Source organism: Lolium rigidum, chromosome 7 (assembly GCF_022539505.1).
Source record: "Lolium rigidum isolate FL_2022 chromosome 7, APGP_CSIRO_Lrig_0.1, whole genome shotgun sequence".
Classification (NCBI taxonomy): domain Eukaryota; kingdom Viridiplantae; phylum Streptophyta; class Magnoliopsida; order Poales; family Poaceae; genus Lolium; species Lolium rigidum.
The window spans coordinates 40,015,135-40,034,466 of NC_061514.1; the positions used below are offsets into that span (position 1 = coordinate 40,015,135).

At 41.6% G+C, this 19,332-nt stretch overlaps 1 protein-coding gene and 1 pseudogene across 1 annotated transcript; one reads left to right on the forward strand and one right to left on the reverse strand.

Annotated features, from left to right (window-relative positions):
* The window catches only part of LOC124671218, a 41,602-nt pseudogene extending 28,922 nt beyond the window's left edge, over nucleotides 1-12,680 (forward strand).
* A 564-nt stretch (nucleotides 12,681-13,244) lies between these two features.
* Nucleotides 13,245-18,503, reverse strand: LOC124676172 (wall-associated receptor kinase-like 8). The gene is made up of 4 exons (XM_047212248.1): nucleotides 18,080-18,503; nucleotides 17,407-18,016; nucleotides 14,946-15,056; nucleotides 13,245-14,544 (listed from the first exon to the last, which is right to left on the reverse strand). Exons 1-4 carry the CDS (start codon nucleotides 18,455-18,457, stop codon nucleotides 13,343-13,345), a joined length of 2,301 nt encoding a protein of 766 aa, XP_047068204.1. The 5' UTR covers nucleotides 18,458-18,503; the 3' UTR covers nucleotides 13,245-13,342.
* Between the last annotated feature and the right edge of the window lie 829 nt (nucleotides 18,504-19,332).

A 19,332-nucleotide genomic window follows, 5' to 3' on the forward strand; every position in this document is an offset into this window, starting at 1 on the left:
CGCTTGACATGCAACTTGTATTGCATAAGTGGCTTTGCGGGTGTCTCGTCTCTCCTACTATAGTGAAGATTCAATTTACTCTTCTATTGACAACATTAGTATCACCGTTGTGGTTCATGTTCGTAGGTAGATTAGATCTTACTCGAAAACCCTAAACCACGTAAAATATGCAAACCAAATTAGAGAACGTCTAACTTGTTTTTGCAGTGGTTTGGTGATGTGATATGGCCATAATGTGATGATGAATATGTATGAGATGATCATTATTGTATTGTGGCAACCGGCAGGAGCCTTATGGTTGTCTTTAAATTTCATGTTGAGTAGTATTTCAAAGTAGTTGTAATAGTTGCTACATGGAGGACGATCATGAAGACGGCGCCATTGACCTTGGTGCTTCGCCGACGATGATGGAGATCATGCCCGTTGATGATGGAGATCATGTCCGTGCTTTGGAGATGAAGATCGAAGGCGCAAAGACAAAAGGGCCATATCATATCACATATGAACTGCATGTGATGTTAATCCTTTATGCATCTTATTTTGCTTAGATCGCGACGGTAGCATTATAAGATGATCCCTCACACTAATATCAAGATAATAAAGTGTTCTCCCTCGTATGCACCGTTGTACAGTTCGTCGTTTCGAAGCATCTCGTGATGATCGGATGTGATAGATTCAACGTTCACATACAACGGGTGTAAGCCATGTTGCACACGCGGAATACTTGGGTTTGCTTGACGAGCCTAGCATGTACGAGACATGGCCTCGGGACAACGGAAACCGAAAGGTTGAACACGAGTCATATGGATGATATGATCAACATGTTGATGTTCACCATTGAAGCTACATCATCTCACGTGATGATCGGTTTTGGTGTAGTGGATTTGGATCGTGTACCACTTAACAACTATGAGGGATGTTGTATCAAGTGGGAGTTCATTAGTAATTAGATTAAAACATGAACTAATTATCATAAACATAGTCTAAGTAGTATTTTGAATTAATTTGTAGTATTGGCATCCGTTTTTCTACCAAGCGCTAGTCTTGTTATTGAGATAGAAATACTGTTAAAATCTGAAAATAAACTTTACGGACTGGTACCGTATTGTTAAAGAATCAAGAAATGATTAAGTCCTATTGCAAACTTTTAGTAAACCTCACATGTTTGATTCAAAGAGCTATGGTTTCAATTAGTACCTAAAGTTATCTTGTCTCCATGAAACTTGAAGTTCAAATCTGTTTGAAAAGTAAGGAGCTGAAAATTTAGTTTTCAGAAATAATCAAGGTATGAGATATATGTGATATCTAAGACCTTGTTGCAAGGTGATAGAATATAATTTGGTGAGACTACATAAACTCATAAGTTTTATGGGAATGTACGAAGGTTGAAGACGCAAGGCATCCCAATCCTCCAACTATTGGGGCACTAACGATATTCGTATATCCATGAAGTGATCGTCCTTAGTATGCACCGTTGCTAAGACTCATAGTTTCGAATACTAAGGTATAGATTCTATGTGTGCATACAACGGGTGCAAGCCAGATTTGCACACGCGAATACTGAGGTTAAACTTTACGAGCCTAGCATGTACAGACATGGTCTCGAAAAGTCGTCATATGATGGACAAAATTATGAGTGAAATTGTTCATCATATTAAAAGGTTACTAATAGTAAAATCCGGAACACTTGTCGTATGATGATCAACTTCAAAGAACCTCAAGGTTATTGGTATTTGATCAACAAACCTAGAAGTTATTGATGTTGAAGTGTTTTTCTGAATAATGAGGAAATCTAAAAGAGAAACTACAAAAGATTATTGGCAGAAAGAAAGAAAGAAAAGACTAGAAAGTCTAGCTCAGGTGTATATAAATGATATACATGTTATGGTTGTATTCCTAGTTTGATCACACAATGAAATTCTTGGGTATTAGTACCATATTGGTTGGTATGAAGTGTCATACAAAACAACACAATACAAGAATACAATGGCCTAAGTGACTGACAAGGAATATGATAGAAATGCACTTCTGGAACAAAAATAAAGTGTTATTATGTTCGTCGTTGGCATTCTATCTAGCCCTTAGAATTTATAATAAAGAACTTAATAATTGTTATTTTGCTCTGGTCAAATGAAAACAATGAGTTGTTCAAATTATGACATTACTCCATATACGATGGATAAGTTATTATAAATCTTAATGGTGAAACACACATACATAACACTGACGCTAAAATGCCATAAGGCAAATGATTTGAATTCCACTTATTTGTGGAACCGCCATTTAGGTCATGTTAGAGAGGAACGCATGAAGGAACTCCATGCAAATGGATTTTTGGAGTCATTTGATTTTTGAATCGTTTGGCGCTTGCAAATCTTTTCTAAAGAGAATGACTAAAATACCGTTCATAGGCCAAGAGTTGAAACGGGCAACTAACTTGGTGAAAATATACATGATGATGTATGTGGTTCACTGGGCATAGTTGTGTGCGGGAGATTCTTCTACTTCATGAAAACATCCAACAATGAATTGAGTATATATGTGGATATATTCAATAAGGAAGAAGTTTGAAACATTTGAATAGATTCAAATAAATTTCAGCATGAAGTGGAAATCATCGTAATAGAAAAGTCAAATATCTATGATTGGATCATAGTGGAAATATTTGAATTACGAGTTTTAGCAAACATCTAAGAGAGTTATGAAGTTGTTCTACAACTCACGTTTCTTGGAGTATCATAGTGATGATGGAGTATCCGAGAGATGTATCCAAACCTTGTTGGATCAATGATGAGATAAAATATTGATGCCATTATATTTTTGTGGATTATGCTTTAGAGACTACCGCTTTTACACTGAATAGAGCATCATCATGATCCGTTGAAATGACACCATACGAGTTATGGCATGGGTATGAACCCTAATAGTCTTTCTTTAAATTTTGGTCTAAGAGTTTACAACCAAAATCGGATGAATGTCTTTGTTGGTTATCCCAGAGATTTAATTGGGAATTCTTCCCACGAGACAAAGACAAAAGTGTTTGTCAATGTTTCTTATTTCCGAGAAATTTTTTCTAGCGAAGTATTTGAGTGGGAGGACAATATAATTTGATAAGGTTTATGAACCTGAGCATAATGATCAGAGTAGCGCAGCATCGGAATTTGTTTCGGAAGCGGCCACGACGATCATGGCTCCCATGACTACAAAGTGTTTTAGCCATGGAGATCGAAGTACATATTGAACCTTGTAGGTATGGTTTACTTTGTGATCAAATAAATGATTTGTGAACAAAGGATTGATTTTGAATAATGATAAACCAACTACAAACAAAGAAGTTATGATGGGCCCTGACTTCGTTAAAATGGCCATGCGCCATGAAATCCATAAAAGATGAATACTTTTTGAAAGTAAATGGATCTATAGACTTGGATGAAATATCCTTAAAGAAGCTCGACTTGTCGAAAAATTGTTTACAACAAAGTTCAAAGAGTTGACTACGATAAGATTAGATCTTCCGTAGCAATGCTTATAGTCTATGTGGTTTATTCTAGTAATCACTACATATTTCTTTTATGAGATATGCTAGTAGGATGGCAAAATACATTACTTATCGAAGTATGTATTAAAGGTGTATACAAAATACAACCAAGAGTTTTGCTCTGTCCGTAGAATACTAGATAGGTATACAAACTTCAATTGGATGAAGTGAGTATCGCGGAGTTGGAATCTTCACCCGATGAAATAGTCAAAGAGTTTTTGATTTCATCAAGAGACGATGAAGAGGCTTGTATTTGCAAGAAATTAAGTGGGAGCGCTGAGACATATTTATAATACTTTATGTAGGTGACATATAGTTGGTTATAAATGATGTAATTATATACTTGATTAAAAAGGTTTCATTGAGAAATTAATTTCAATGAAAGGATATGGACTGAAACATATTTAGTGTCAAGATCTATGAAGATAGATTGAAACACATAATAAGTTTAAGTCAAAGTACATAGAATGGATATTGAAGTAGTTCAATATATAAATATTAAGAAAATGTTCTTGTCATGTTAAGTTTTAACAAGACTTGAATGTATCTGACACTCAATGAGTAAAAACACATGAGTGATTATAGATCACGAATAATATGTACACAATCAGATGCCATGTGCTATAAAGTGTTATGAGCATATACCAGAATGATTCATATGATGATCATTGGACGACATAAGAATATCCTTGAGTACTTTAGAAGAACTAAGGATATATATATATAGTTTTGTATGAGGAAATGACAAACAAATCGCTGTAAGGTGTTACACCGATATTGATTTTGTCACATATAAAATATAATTTCAATCTCAAATTAGACTAAGTGCTGTTTAAAAGGTAGCACAATGAGCTAGAAGTTGTCTATGCTAGATTTAGAAGAGTTCTAAAATATTGTGACGGATTCTACAAAAGAAGGCAGAGTATGTCATTGTTTTGACAATGACAAAGGATGTTAAGTCAAGAGGTTCTTTGAGAACTTGGTGTAGTTCCGACAGTAGTCGAACTTTGAAGCTATATTGTGTGTGACAATATTAGTGACATATTTCAAACCGCGGAATTAAGGTTCCACCGTAAGACCAAACATATTTAATACCGACTCATTTGGAAATGAGTGATGCGTTGAGACGCAAATGAATTACAAAATACATACGTTTCCGAGCATGTCGATCCGTTGACTAAAACCTCTCCCGTGAGCAAAACATGATAAAGCACCGGAAGGCCAAGGTGTTATATCTTTACAAATGTAAACTAGATTATTGACTCTAGTGCAAGTGGGAGACTGTTGGAGATATGCCCAAGAGGCAATAATAAAATGGTTATTATAATATATCTTTGTGTTTATGATAATGTTTACATACCATGCTATAATTGTATTAACCGAAACATTGATACATGTGTGTTATGTAGACAACAAGAAGTCCCTAGTATGCCTCTTAAACTAGCTTGTTGATTAATGGATGATTAGTTTCATAATCATGAACATTGGATGTTATTAATAACAAGGTTATATCATTATATGAATGATGTAATGGACACACCCAATTAAGCGTAACATAAGATCTCGTCATTAAGTTATTTGCTATAAGCTTTTATTACATAGTTACCTAGTCCTTATGACCATGAGATCATGTAAATCACTTATACCGGAAAGGTACTTTGATTACATCAAACGCCACTGCGTAAATGGGTGGTTATAAAGGTGGGATTAAGTATCCGGAAAGTATGAGTTGAGGCATATGGATCAATAGTGGGATTTGTCCATCCCGATGACGGATAGATATACTCTGGGCCCTCTCGGTGGAATATCGTCTAATGTCTTGCAAGCATATGAATAAGTTCATAAGAGACCACATACCACGATACGAGTAAAGAGTACTTGTCAAGAGACGAGGTTGAACAAGGTATAGTGTGATACCGATGATCAAACCTCGGACAAGTAAAATATCGCGTGACAAAGGGAATTGGTATCGTATGTGAATGGTTCATTCGATCACTAAAGTCATCGTTGAATATGTGGGAGCCATTATGGATCTCCGGATCCCGCTATTGGTTATTGGTCGGAGTGAGTACTCAACCATGTCCGCATAGTTCGCGAACCGTAGGGTGACACACTTAAAGTTGGATGTTGAAATGGTAGAACTTGAATATGGAATGGAGTTCGAATATTTGTTCGGAGTCCCGGATGAGATCCCGGACATCACGAGGAGTTCCGGAATGGTCCGGAGAATAAGATTCATATATAGGATGTCATTTTATGTGTTTGAAAATGATTCGGAAGGTTCTAGAAGGTTCTAGAAAAGTCCGGAAGAAACCACCAAGGAAGGTGGAGTCCACATGGGACTCCACCTCCATGGCCGGCCAACCCTAGTGGGGGAGGAGTCCCAAGTGGACTCCCCCTTAGGGGGCCGGCCACCCCCCCTATGGGAGGTGGAAACCCCACCTCTAGTGGGACTCCTAGTTTGGCTAGGTTTCCCCACCATATGGAAGGTTTTTGGTTCGGGTCTTATTCGAAGACTTGGAGACCAACTCTTGGGGATCCACCTATATAATGAGGGTCCAAGGGAGGGGGCCGGCCACCCCAAGACCACAAGCTGGCCGCCCCATTGAAGTGGCCGGCCACCCTCCCAAACCCTAGCCGCCCCCTCTCCTCCATATCTCCCGCGTAGCTTTAGCGAAGCTCCGCCGGAGTTCATCACCACCACCGACACCACGCCGTCGTGCTGTCGGATTCAAGAGGAGCTACTACTTCCGCTGCCCGCTGGAACGGGGAGGTGGACGTCGTCTTCATCAACAACCGAACGTGTGACCGAGTACGGAGGTGCTGCCCGTTCGTGGCGCCGGAACCGATCGTGATCAAGATCTTCTACGCGCTTTTGCAAGCGGCAAGTGAACGTCTACCGCAGCAACAAGAGCCTCCTCTTGTAGGCTTTGGAATCTCTTCAAGGGTGAGTCTCGATAATCCCCTCGTTGCTACCGTCTTCTAGATTGCATCTTGGCTTGGATTGCGTGTTCGCCGTAGGAAAATTTTTGTTTTCTATGCTACGTTATCCTACACATCTAGCTACTGCTATGGACCCATGGTCCAGGGGTGAACTACTCACTCATCACTCCGGAGGCGATCATGGCGATGAAGAGTCCTCCGGGAGATGAATCCCCTCTCCGGCAGGGTGCCGGAGGCGATCTCCTGAATCCCCCGAGATGGGATTCGCGGCGGCGGCATCTCTGGAAGGTTTTCCGTATCGTGGCTCTCGGTACTGGGGGTTTCGCGACGGAGGCTATTTGTAGGCGGAAGGGTATGTCAGGGGGCGGCGCGAGGGGCCCACACCACAGGCCGGCGCGGCCAGGGGCCAGGCCGCGCCGCCCTGTGGTCTGGCCACCTCGTGGCCCCACTTCGTTATCTCTTCGGTCTTCTGGAAGCTCCGTGCAAAAATAGGACCCTGGGCGAAGATTTCGTCCAATTCCGAGAATATTTCCTTACTAGGATTTCGAAACCAAAAACAGCAGTAAAACAAGAATCGGCTCTTCGGCATCTCGTTAATAGGTTAGTTCCAGAAGATGCATAAATATGACATATAATGTGCATAAAACATGTAGGTATCATCAATAAAGTAGCATGGAACATAAGAAATTATCGATACGTCGGAGACGTATCAACCCGTTGTATGTGAACGTTGAGTCTATCACATCCGATCATCACGAGATGCTTCGAAATGACAAACTGTAGCAACGGTGCATACGAGGGGAGAACACTTTATTATCTTGATATTAATGTGAGGGATCATCTTATAATGCTACCGTCGCGATCTAAGCAAAATAAGATGCATAAAGGATTAACATCACATGCAATTCATATGTGATATGATATGGCCCTTTAGTCTTTGCGCCTTTGATCTTCATCTCCAAAGCACGGACATGATCTCCATCATCAACGGGCATGATCTCCATCATTGTCGGTGTAGCGTCAAGGTCCATGGCGCCGTCTTCGTGGTTGTTCACCGCATGTAGCAACTATTACAACTACTTTGAAATAATACTCAACATGAAATTTAAAGACAACCATAAGGCTCCTACCGGTTGCCACAATACAATAATGATCATCTCATACATATTCATCATCACATCATGGCCATATCACATCACCAAACCCTGCAAAAACAAGTTAGACGCCTCTAATTTGGTTTGCATATTTTACGTGGTTTAGGGTTTTCGAGTAAGATCCAATCTACCTACGAACATGAACCACAACGGTGATACTAGTGTTGTCAATAGAAAGAGTAAATTGGATCTTCACTATAGTGGGAGAGACGAGACACCCGCAAAGCCACATATGCAATACAAGTTGCATGTCGAACGTGGAGCAAGTCTCATGAACGCGGTCATGTAAAGTTAGCCCGGGCCGCTTCATCCCACTATGCCGCAAGATGCAAAGTACACGAACTAAAGACAACAAAAACATCAACGCCCACAAAACCATTGTGTTCTACTCGTGCAACCAATCTATGCATAGACACGGCTCTGATACCACTGATGGGATTCGTAGCATAGAAAACAAAAAATTTCCTACCGCAAGAACGAAAACACAAGCCAAGATCTAATCTAGTAGATGGTAGCAACGAGAAGATCATGAGACTAACCCTCGAAGATTTCCAAAGCCTAACGAGATTAGATCTCGTGGTGGATGTAGTCGACCACTTGCCGCTTGCAAAAGCGCGTAGAAGATCTTGACCGCTTGCAAAAGCGCGTAGAAGAACTTGACGGTGCCACAATCGGGCAGCACCTCCGTACTCGATCACACGTACGGTGTTGATGAAGACGACGTCCTCCTCCCCGTTCCAGCGGGCAGCGGATGTAGTAGATCCTCTTCAGAATCCCGCCAGCATGACGGCGTGGTGACGGTGGTGGTGGAGATCTCCGGCAGGGCTTCGCCACAAGCGCTGCGGGAGAAGAAGGAGGAGGAATAGCTAGGGTTTGGGCGCGAGGTGCTGTTGCGACTTGGGGAGCTAGGGCTGCGACTTGTGGTGCCCTTGGGGTGCCCCTTGGCCTCTTTAAATAGGTGGCCAAGCCCCTTGGGTCGTCCAAAACCTGCCCCCAAGTTTGATCGAGTTCCGATAGGTTTCCGGTTCGAAAACCTAGTCCTACTCGGACTCTTTTGCCAATTCCGAAATTGCATTAAGGAAAGACTCCTTTTCCCTTAAGGCAACGTGGTTGCACCTATTATGGAACCCTCCGGACTTCCTTAGACATTCCGGGTCGTTCCGGACACTTCCGGAACCTTCCATAATATTCCGGACTATTCCGGTTCTTCTAGAACCTTCTAGAAGCTCCGGTCAAAACACCAGACTTTTTCCGAACCACGGAAAATGACTTCCCATATATGAATCTTATTCTCCGGACCATTCCGAACCTCCTCGTGATGTCTCGGATCCCATACGAGACTCCGAACAACATTCGAGCTCCATTCCATATTCCATATATACTTAAAACGACATCAAACCTTAAGTGTGTCACCCTACGGTTCGTGAACTATGCAGACATGGTTGAGACTTCTCTCCGACCAATAACCAATAGCGGGATCTGGAGATCCATAATGGCTCCCACATATTCAACGATAACTTAGTGATCGATTGAACCATTTACATACGATATCGATTCCCTTTGTCACGCGATATTTTACTTGTCCGAGGTTTGATCATCGGTATCTCTATACCTCGTTCAACCTCGTCTCATGACAAGTACTCTTTACTCGTACCGTGGTATGTGGTCTCTTATGAACCATTCATATGCTTGCAAGCTAATTAGACGACATTCCACCGAGAGGGCCCAGAGTATATCTATCCGTCATCGGGATGGACAAATCCCACTCGTTGATCCATATGCCTCAACTCATACTTTCCGGATACCTAATCCCACCTTTATAACCACCCATTTACGCAGTGGCGTTTGATGTAATCAAAGTACCCTTCCGGCATAAGTGATTTACATGATCTCATGGTCGAAAGGACTTGGTAACTATGTATCGAAAGCTTATAGCAAATGAACTTAATGACGTGATCTTATGCTACGCTTAATTGGGTGTGTCCATTACATCATTCACATAATGACATAACCTTGTTATTAATAACATCCAATGTTCATGATCATGAAACTATGATCATCTATTAATCAACAAGCTAGTTATACAAGAGGCTTACTAGGGACTCCTTGTTGTTTACATAACACACATGTATCAATGTTCCGGTTAATACAATTATAGCATGATATGTAAACATTATCATAAACACAAAGATATATTATAATAACCATTTTATTATTGCCTCTTGGGCATATCTCCAACAACAACATGGACCACAAAGATTCGGGTACATGAATCATATGGTTATCCTACCTGGGTTTCATAGCATCAAGAATACAATACATTAACCTATTCAGGCATTCCATACAAATCATCTAACTACACATGGTAAAATTTGCGATCAAGATCAAAACAAACTTGCAATAAATAGTACTTGGTTCAAGATCCAAGTGAGACTTGCCTTAATGGTAGTTAGTGATCTCACACTTCTCACAACCACAATGGTCATACCCGGGACAATCTACACAATCAAACAACATTGCAATGAATACACAATCCCAATCACACGCTACAAAGAAAGCTATGCATGCGAAGTATGCATAGAACTTTTGTTTTCTTTTGAAAATGGTTAATCAATACATTTCTCGTTCAACATATAATTTGCAAAACTTTTGGTGCAAAGGGTTAATAACAACAAAGTTTACTTATTATTCTATATGGTAATACTAAGGCATTCATCAAACAAACGTTATTTAGTATCTTAAAGTTTGAGCCGACATATCAGAAATATATTTTTAATGCTAAATGATTTTACGAAACCAATGCAAAAATAATCGCTCATTTTGATTTTATATATTTTGTTTTATAGCAAAAAATATATAGAAACTAGGTATTTTAAATTTGAATAAGTTTTCGATCTCTGTAAGTTCAGATTTTATTGATCCAAAGTGTTCCCTATGTTCCAAAGATTCTATACGTAAAGTTTGTAAAATTTGGAGTTACGAAACTCCGGATATGATTTTTGCAGGGTGCGGGTCTATACGAAAATAGGGTGGCTCTGACGTAATGCTAATGGCTCATAACTCTCCATTTAAGTGATTCATTCTGGGTCATCGATCTAAGGATGGGCGGCCGAGATCACAAGGTAACAGTCTACGGTCAATATGTGACTGGACCAAGAGTTGACCTGCGTGGCGTTGACGTGGCGACGGTGTTGGGGAAGACGAAGACGTCTACAGCTCGGCGGTCGGTGGAGTTGCTCCGGCGTGTTTTGTGCTTGGGGAAGGTGTGGACGAGGTGCGTCGCGTCACGAAGGATACGGGGGAGTGGTCTACGTCGACTCTCGCGTCCCCAGGTGGCGGTGCTTCTCGGCTGGAGAGGTCGACAACGTCTCCGTCGTCGTTCGTCGATAGTGGCGAGCGTGCGGCTGCGAAAAAAATTGAGAAAGGGCGTGACAGGGTGACCCTAGGATAGGGAAGAAGAAGGAGAAAGAATCAGGGCGGGAGGGGCGCTCGGCCGGTTGGTGCAAGAGAGAGTGGGGAAAGTGGAGATCGTGGGCGACGGGGTCAGGCTCGTGTACTACGTTGTGTGCGTCTGGAGGTTTTGAAGATGCTTGGGTGGGTAACGCATGGATGAGTTTAGAAGAAAAAAAATCCACACAATTATAGTTATACAAAATCATTCTTTTTGTATTCTCGAAGTTTTTTTTATAGAAATCTTAACCGAGTCACAAAATTCAATCAACTTAATTTATTAAATTAACAATCCAATTTTTTTTTCGGGATGTTACATTTACGGGAACCTCCATCAGTATAGGAAGGCTTAAAGAGTTCATTTGTTCTTGATACTGACAGTTTTTTTTTTTGCGAGAAATCCACCGATCTATTAATAATCATCAACAGTAGTACAAATAACCCAAAAAGTAAATAAAATTACAAATTGGTACTCGGACCACCTAGCGATGACTGCAAACACTAGCACGAGCCGAAGGCGCGCCGCTGTCCTCGCCCCTCCATCGCCGGAGTCAGACAAAGCTTGTCATAGTAGAGCTTGTTGTAGTAGACATTTTGTAGTAGATAGACGGGAAGTCGTCGTGCTAAGGTCCCAAAGGACCAGCGCACCAGAGCAGCAACCATCGTCAATGATAACAACCGTAGATCGGAAAAGACTATCATGAAACCACACCAACAAACCCGAAAACCAACCGGATCCCAGAAGATCGGACATGCACACAACTCCACGCGTCCTCCGTCAGCGCTAGATGCACCACCGGAGAGAGGATAGGACGGGGAGGACCTTATTCTTACTTCAGGATGTAGCCGCCGCCTCACCATCCCAAAAAAAAAGACTGAAAAGCAAACTAAATTAAGAACGAAAACTCCCCGCCAGCGAGGAACCGTGGTCCGCCACACCTCCAAGGCCCCAAGGCCACCGGACGCGGAGCGGACCAGCCGTATCGCCGGCGAGGAGGACGGAACCCTAGATGGGTTTTTTGCCTTCTTTCCGCCGCCTAACTCTGTGTTTTGTGCTCTTTGTGGGTACGGCAGTTGAGGCAGTGAGAGGTGGATAGAGGTGGCTAAAAATAAACTTCTGGTACTTGAAAGAAAGGCTGAAGTCAAGCTGTGGAACAAGTTGCAATGAAACACTTTCATTAAAGGACTAAGAGGTGGATAGAGGATTAGAGGATGAAAGTTCTTCAGTGAATAAACAAACAGAACTCCATTTCGTAATCTTGGACTTATCAGGTTTGTGAATTCCAAGAAAAAAATGTTCAATACACGGCTTATTAATCTTATTATAATTAACTCGAGCTTAATAGACAGCATGGAGGTGCTTCATTGTTATCTTTCTACTAGTCAACAGGTATCTTTGTAAGAGTTCAATTTCCTTCTTGGAAATTGGAACTAAGAAAATGTTAAATCAGGCTACTCGATGTTTTAAAAATGCTATACTAATATTTGCTGATGATGTGTGTCATAAATTTTAAATTTTAAGTATCATTTTCATTGCCACTTTGTATATATTTTTTCTGTTTCAGCTGTTCCTGCAATTGCCACAAGTGGCATAGCATTCCTCATCGACCTAAAGAAAGCAATGGAGAAATGTGGGTCCGGAGATATACTTATCACATATATGAAAAGCAAATATTTTAGTTCATGTCTTGTTAATATAATAATGTGCCGAAGTTACCTATTTTTTCTCCTTTCACAATACTTGTGAACCCAACTGGAGAGATCATGGAGAAAATACAATAAGCGAACAACACACACAGACAATTCGGGCTGGATGGCCTGTATTTAACCACCGGAGAAGCAATCGCTTCACTTTCTGCATTTGCCAAGATGGCAACATCTTAGAGTGGTTTGCCGAATTGTCATTTTGATCACCTGATTGCAATGCTAAATTTTCACTGCCTTCGCATCAATGAAATTCCTGCCACAAAGCATTTTACAGGTTTGTTTGTAGCTATGTTCTTCTCCTTCAAGTTCGTGTGACGGAAATTCATGCTTGGACGGGAAGTATTTACAATATTACATTCAGGGATTCCTATGGACATGCGTTTCCCGCAAAATTTTGAATTTCACTGTTAACCACATATTTTGACTGTAGAACTTGTAACTGAACTCATTTTATTTACTTTAACATATTTGGTTCTACATGACCTTTTAGCACAGGAAATACACACAAACTAATAACGTTAACCACCGGTACTTCACCATGTAAGTAAAATCATCTTGGAATTTCAGATGACTGGATGAACTCCTTTTCCAAGCTGTACAATCTAGTTCCTTCGCCAGCGTTGGTTCCCTTGTATGAATGATCATTTGAAGCATTCTGGTTCACCCTTGTAATCTGAGAACTGAGATTAACCTTTGAGTTCAGCACATCTTCAAGTGTTGTCTCCACTTGCCTCATTGTCAGCCTTTCTTCACCTCTTAAACTTAAGCATGCTTCCGCGAGTCTTGCAACCGCCTCAGCATCATCAGCTCCTCCCTCATCCACAATTTGCGTATCTAAAATATCTGACAAGCGATTTTCCCTTATTAGTGATACAAAATGTGATGCTAGGCTTGTAACTTCTGATGAATGAGAAGAAAAAACTGGTGTTAGCCTTGTCAGTAGCTCTGCTAGGATGACACCATAGCTGTAAACATCACTCTTCTCGGTGAGCCGACTAGTGTAGTAGTATTCTGGATCAAGGTAACCATAGGTTCCTTGGACAGCTGTAAGTATTCCAGTCTCATCTATTGCGATAGACCTTGAAGCTCCAAAGTCTGATACTTTTGCTGCTAAGGTATCAGTAAGCAGTATGTTTGCACATTTGGTATCTCTATGGTATACTGATATGGAAGCAGCAGAGTGTAGATATGCAATAGCCCTTGCAGTTTCCAAAGCGATTCTTAACCTGTCTTTCCATGACAAAGGGTTCTCTCCCTGGCCATGGAGATAAAATGAGAGAGTACCATTTGATACAAACTCATAAACTAGTAGAGGAACTTCTGTCTCGAGACAGCAGCCAAAGAGCTTTACCACGTTTCTGTGGTTGGTTTGTGAAAGTATGACAACCTCATTTATGAACTGGTCAATTTCCCTTTGAACGGCAATTTTAGCCTTCTTGATGGCCACAACATGTTGATCAGATAAAATGCCTTTATACACCATGCCGTGGCCACCCCCACCAAGTATGTGATTATGGTCAAATTTGTTGGTTGCTTGATCTAGCTCTTCCAAGCTGAAAATTCTCGTTCTTTCGGCTACATCTTTGTTTGAAGAGATTATCTGTTGCAGGAGCAGCCCATGGTTTTTCTTGAAGAACTTTCGTCTCAACTTCTTAGCTCTTCTTTGTTTGAGTTTATTGGTGATTTTGGAAACACCAAGAAGTGACAACAATAGGCCCAGACCAGCACTAATTGCAATTACGGTGATTAAACCTGCATAGAATGAAAATAAGATTTTATAGTAGTATGTGCCACATGCATTCCATTTGAACTGAAAGTTTGAAATTAATCAACTATACCACGACAAAGTTTTTCTTAGAACATTTATCAGGGCAGTCATACGGGGAGTATTTATTCCAAACCAGTGATCACATGTTTCAGTAGTTTATGAAGCACATAATCTGATGTATTTATTCGTTTCTCCTTATGTAATGTCTTCCATTTCCAAATAGTGAAGCTTGCAGAGCATTAGGACAAAGACCGAATAATGTTGTAAGTATTTCAGTAGTTGTTATACTGACTGATGTACTACATAACAGATAAATTCATAATTATATGGTTCTTGGTGATTATTAAGAAAAATCTTATACCGAGTGAGTGAGTTATATTTGTACCTGGGAGGCTGATGATACTTTTCTTTGCTGAGCATCGGTATGTCCCTGGCATATTGATGCAGGTTCCGTGCAGGCATTGATAAACATCTGGCTGTAGGCACTCGTCGATATCTGAAAAGTGGAAGAGAAACCACAATTAGAAGGCAGGGTATGTCCAAAGTGCAGTTGAAGCCTCGAAACATTGAACAGAATTACTAACATTCTTGGTACATGAGAAAACTAAAAACTAAGGAGAGAAAAAAATAAAGTTCCTTATCAGTTGTCTGGTCTCTTTGTCCAGCTGACTTCAAAATCCATTCCAATAGACTACTATTAGTATGCGACGGAACCACTACCAGTAAAAATCGAAGTAACTAAAGCAGGACAGATTAGCGAAGCGTGGAGAAATTTTTCGATGTTCTACAAGAGGCAATTTCAATGGTAAGTATTTGTCTTGCTTTGTCCATGAGAATCTTCTAACTGTTCACGTGAGTGAACTGTTTAATAAGACCATTAGTTTTGCCGAAAAATATGTAATAGTAGGAAAAACGTGCAAGACTTTGCTCTTGGGTGGCGTATTCTTTGCTACTGGGAAGGTAAAGGTGTCTATTTATCCCAGACTCTTGTTTGAAAACTCTGTATCCGTAGTGGATGGGGTAACTGGGCCAGGCACATCGCTCTCGCTAATCAGAATGGAAGGGGAAACGAGTGTGGAATAATCCATGTGACAATCTACTGATTTACGTGGAAATTCATGTCCGGCTTTGTCGATGCCTACAGTGATTTTCGTGGACTGGAAGCATGGACCGATCAATTATGTTGCTCGCTTGGTCGCACCGTGCCATCCGGGGCAAGGAGGTACCCTGTTGCTCACGAACAGATCTGGTGGATGCCCTCGCGGAAGCAGTCTTACCAGTCTTGGAAAATGGGAAATCAGCTCAGTCCTACTCAGGTCCGCCTGGTCGCCTAGGAGCATTTTATCAAACACCTCGCCTACACGGCAAGGGGCCAAATCTAACAAAAGAACTCGTGGCTGTAATCTATTTTGCTTACCGTTGATTGCGATCCCAGCAAGCAGCAACCACATCGGGAAGGAGTTAGAAGAGGTGGACTGCCCTGCGAGTGCGGCTTGCATACCCGGACCCCTGCGCGCTAGCAACTAGTAGTAGCATATGGTGTCTGCTGCCGCTCAATTTTTCTCTATGAGGTACTTCTTTTCTTACATCACCTTCAGGTGCTCTATAGAGAAAAAATACTTATGTTAAAAATGGAGAAAAATCCTCTCCCGCCTAGAAATACACGGTGACACCCGGGTTTAAACCGTTTTCCATGTAGAGGATTCACGTATGTACGTGCGTGCTATTTTTCATACCCAAATTTAAAAATATGTAGTTTAGACAAAAATAACAAGTCTCAGACGAACACAAGGAAACTTCCCCCTCCCAATTTTTTTTGTAACTTAGTGGTTGAGTAATTATGTAACTTAATGGCAGAGTAAGTTTAATCGGGTTCCGTAGTACCTAAGTTATGAAAATGCGCGTTATATCCACCTAATTTACCCCTTCGACTCAATAAGCATATTGAGAGCATCGAAATTGTCCGAACGAGATTAGCGAATGACAATCAAAAGTTAACAATTCTCCGCCTATAAAAGTATGTCTGAACTTTATCAAAATTTGAATATATTAAGAACTATTTTAATATCTAGAAACATCCAAGTTTATTTATAGTTGAGATATCTTTTTGTGGACGGAGTATACATTTTCTGTTTTCATAATTCTTGTTATGTTCTTAGGTTTTTAGTTCATTAAAATCATAACAAAAATTATGAAACAGAAGAACTATGTCCTATTAACCAGTGTTGTTTTTGTTTGGGCCACCCAAATAAATGTTGCCGATGCTTCCATTTTCTCGCAATATATTATGAAATTTCCTTGACTAATTTTAGTTCTCTAAGATAACTATATATTCCTTTCATCCATAAAAGCATGTCTCAACTTTATCAAAATTTAGATGTATCTAAACTATTTTAATATGTAGATACATTCAAATTTATCTAAAGTTGAGACATCATTTTTTTAGACGGAGGAAGTACATGTTCTCAGGCATTGCAAAATCAGATTGTATCATTTACATGGATATATTAATATTGGACTGCATGCATCAATCACCCCGTTCTACATATGTTCGACAATTTATCTTTTCGATTACAAGACAAATAAAATTGTATGTAATTATTTAATCATATTTCGGAGTCATCATTTCTTCTTTATATTCTAAGATAAATCATTCTCACTAGATACTGCAAAAGTTTGTTGCGACATAGCTAGCCTTCGCTAAAATGTTGGGGCCGCCACTGTTAACTGTTTAATGGCCATACGGGTAAATATGTATATTTAACAACGCAGGTGTTATAAAGAAAGTCAAGTAAATGCCAATGGATGAAAAACATAGGGAATTGAAGTGAGCAGAACGGTGGTACCTTGGCATCCATTGGTGACGTAAGGGTTGCCTTCGTATCCATTGGAGCAGTTGCACCTTACTTTGGAGTCGTCCGATTCAAGAGGAGCAGCGGAGCTTTTTATGCTTACGCATCTCAAAGCAGAACCAGAACCGGGATTCAACACGAGCAAGTCACGATCGCTCTGCAAATCCAGCCACCATTCCAGCACGGTCGGCACGCTGGTTATCACGTTGGGACTGGTCGTGTTATGCTGTTGATGCCCATGAGATCCATAGACATAGCTACCAAACTGATGGAATGTGTTATTCTGTAGGGCGCCTACGTTAACCCCGTTGAACCACTCGCGGTCGACTATGAACGCGCCGCCCGACACATTGCGTGTATACGGACTATCATCTGTCTGGTCCAAATCCTTGAACTTCACCCCGTACACCGGCAAACCTTGCGCGATGGACGTCCGGCAGCAGCCGATGCCGGAGCATGAGGTGTCCTCGGGTGCCGGGAAACTGTTGTCACACAGCGCGGCGCATGCGCTCACGTACTCGGAACCTCCCGGATTGGCAGCGAGATATGCGATGAAGTTGCAGCCGACGGCCGCGAAGACGTTGTGCTCGGTGGACACGGCGAGCTGCATGCCGGTGCTCGTCAGGCCACCGGACCAGAGGCCGCTTGAGTTGATAGATGGCTTCACGGGGCTGCCTCTGTCCGCTGTTTGGGCGGTTAGGTTCCTGTAAGTAGAGCCCGAAAAGGTCGAGATCCTGCTCTGGACACGCACCGTGCCGCCGGCCAGGGAGATCTCGTCCACCTCCACGCCGTCGCCCAGGAACAGCTTCGGCGGATGGTGCGTCTCGTCGCAGGTGAGGTTGAAGCCTGCGTGGAAGCAGCCTTTCCGGAAGCCGAAGGGGTAGGGGACGGTGACGCTGCCGCAGGCCTCCGGGCAGCCAGGCAACGCCACTGGGGCAGCAGCGGTAACAGCAGCCGCGAGGAGCTGAAGTGCCATCCATACCACTAATGGAATGAGGAGCTTTGCTCGTGGGGAAGGAACGGAGGAAAGGAGAGGAAGAAACATCGTCTCCTGCAATTTAGACTGGCAGTGCCCAGATCTAAAGTATCAACGTAAGTATGTGGCAAGCTTACAGGAACTAATTTGGTTATGGAACTAGCTAGACAATAGTGGATGCTCGTGCCAGTAGTCGATCAATGTCTTCTTTAATTATAGCTTGTAGGAAAAAAGCTGGTCTCTTCTTAGTTGACATCAACGTTGACCACTTTCACCGGTAGGCTACTGTAATACTAGTAGATATAGACAGGCAGGAATCCATCACCTGCAAATTATTGGCTGGCTGGAACCAATTCTCCGGCTGACTTCGAAGTCCAAAAAGACAGCGCCCTAGCAGTAAACCGAATGGACTAAAGCAGGACGGATTAATTGACACGTCAAGAAATGTTAGATCAGCATGCGTGTTCGACAGGGAAGAGGAAATTTCAAAGCAAAACTAGCCATGGATCTCTCCAGTTTTCTTGCTGAGGTGATTTAGCTAGTCCGGTTAGGTTGCCCTCCATGTGTTAACACTTGTTTTGGACCGATAGCTAATCAAAGACATCAGTAGCGGAACTACAACACAATTGTTGGGCGGGCCAGCCCAAAGAAGATCATATATTTTTGCATTTTTGGGCCAATTTTTCTTCCCACTCTTCAGTGTATTGGGCTGAGCTGGGCGGGCCATGGCCCAGTTTTGTTTCAACATAGGCCCGCCACTGAAAGACATAACCCCGCAGTGACAGATGAACATAGATGAGACGGAATTGAAAAGATTCACTCGGCGAGTTTTTATTGCTCATTGAAGAGACATCATGTCCATCATGTTAAGTTGTGCCATGATTCGGCTTGATAGCTGATTATGCTGACAGAAGAGGTAACTTCGAGGATCAATATATGAAGGC

Bases quoted from the DNA above. Each gene is read 5' to 3' on its own strand.
- LOC124676172 (XM_047212248.1), bottom strand. From the start codon at position 18,457: ATGTTTCTTCCTCTCCTTTCCTCCGTTCCTTCCCCACGAGCAAAGCTC. The intron at 18,017-18,079 runs GTGAAGCCATCT...ACCGGCATGCAG, and splicing joins CAGCGGACAGAGGCAGCCCC to CTCGCCGTGTCCACCGAGCA. The intron at 15,057-17,406 runs GTACCACCGTTC...TCCACTTTTCAG, and splicing joins CGTCACCAATGGATGCCAAG to ATATCGACGAGTGCCTACAG.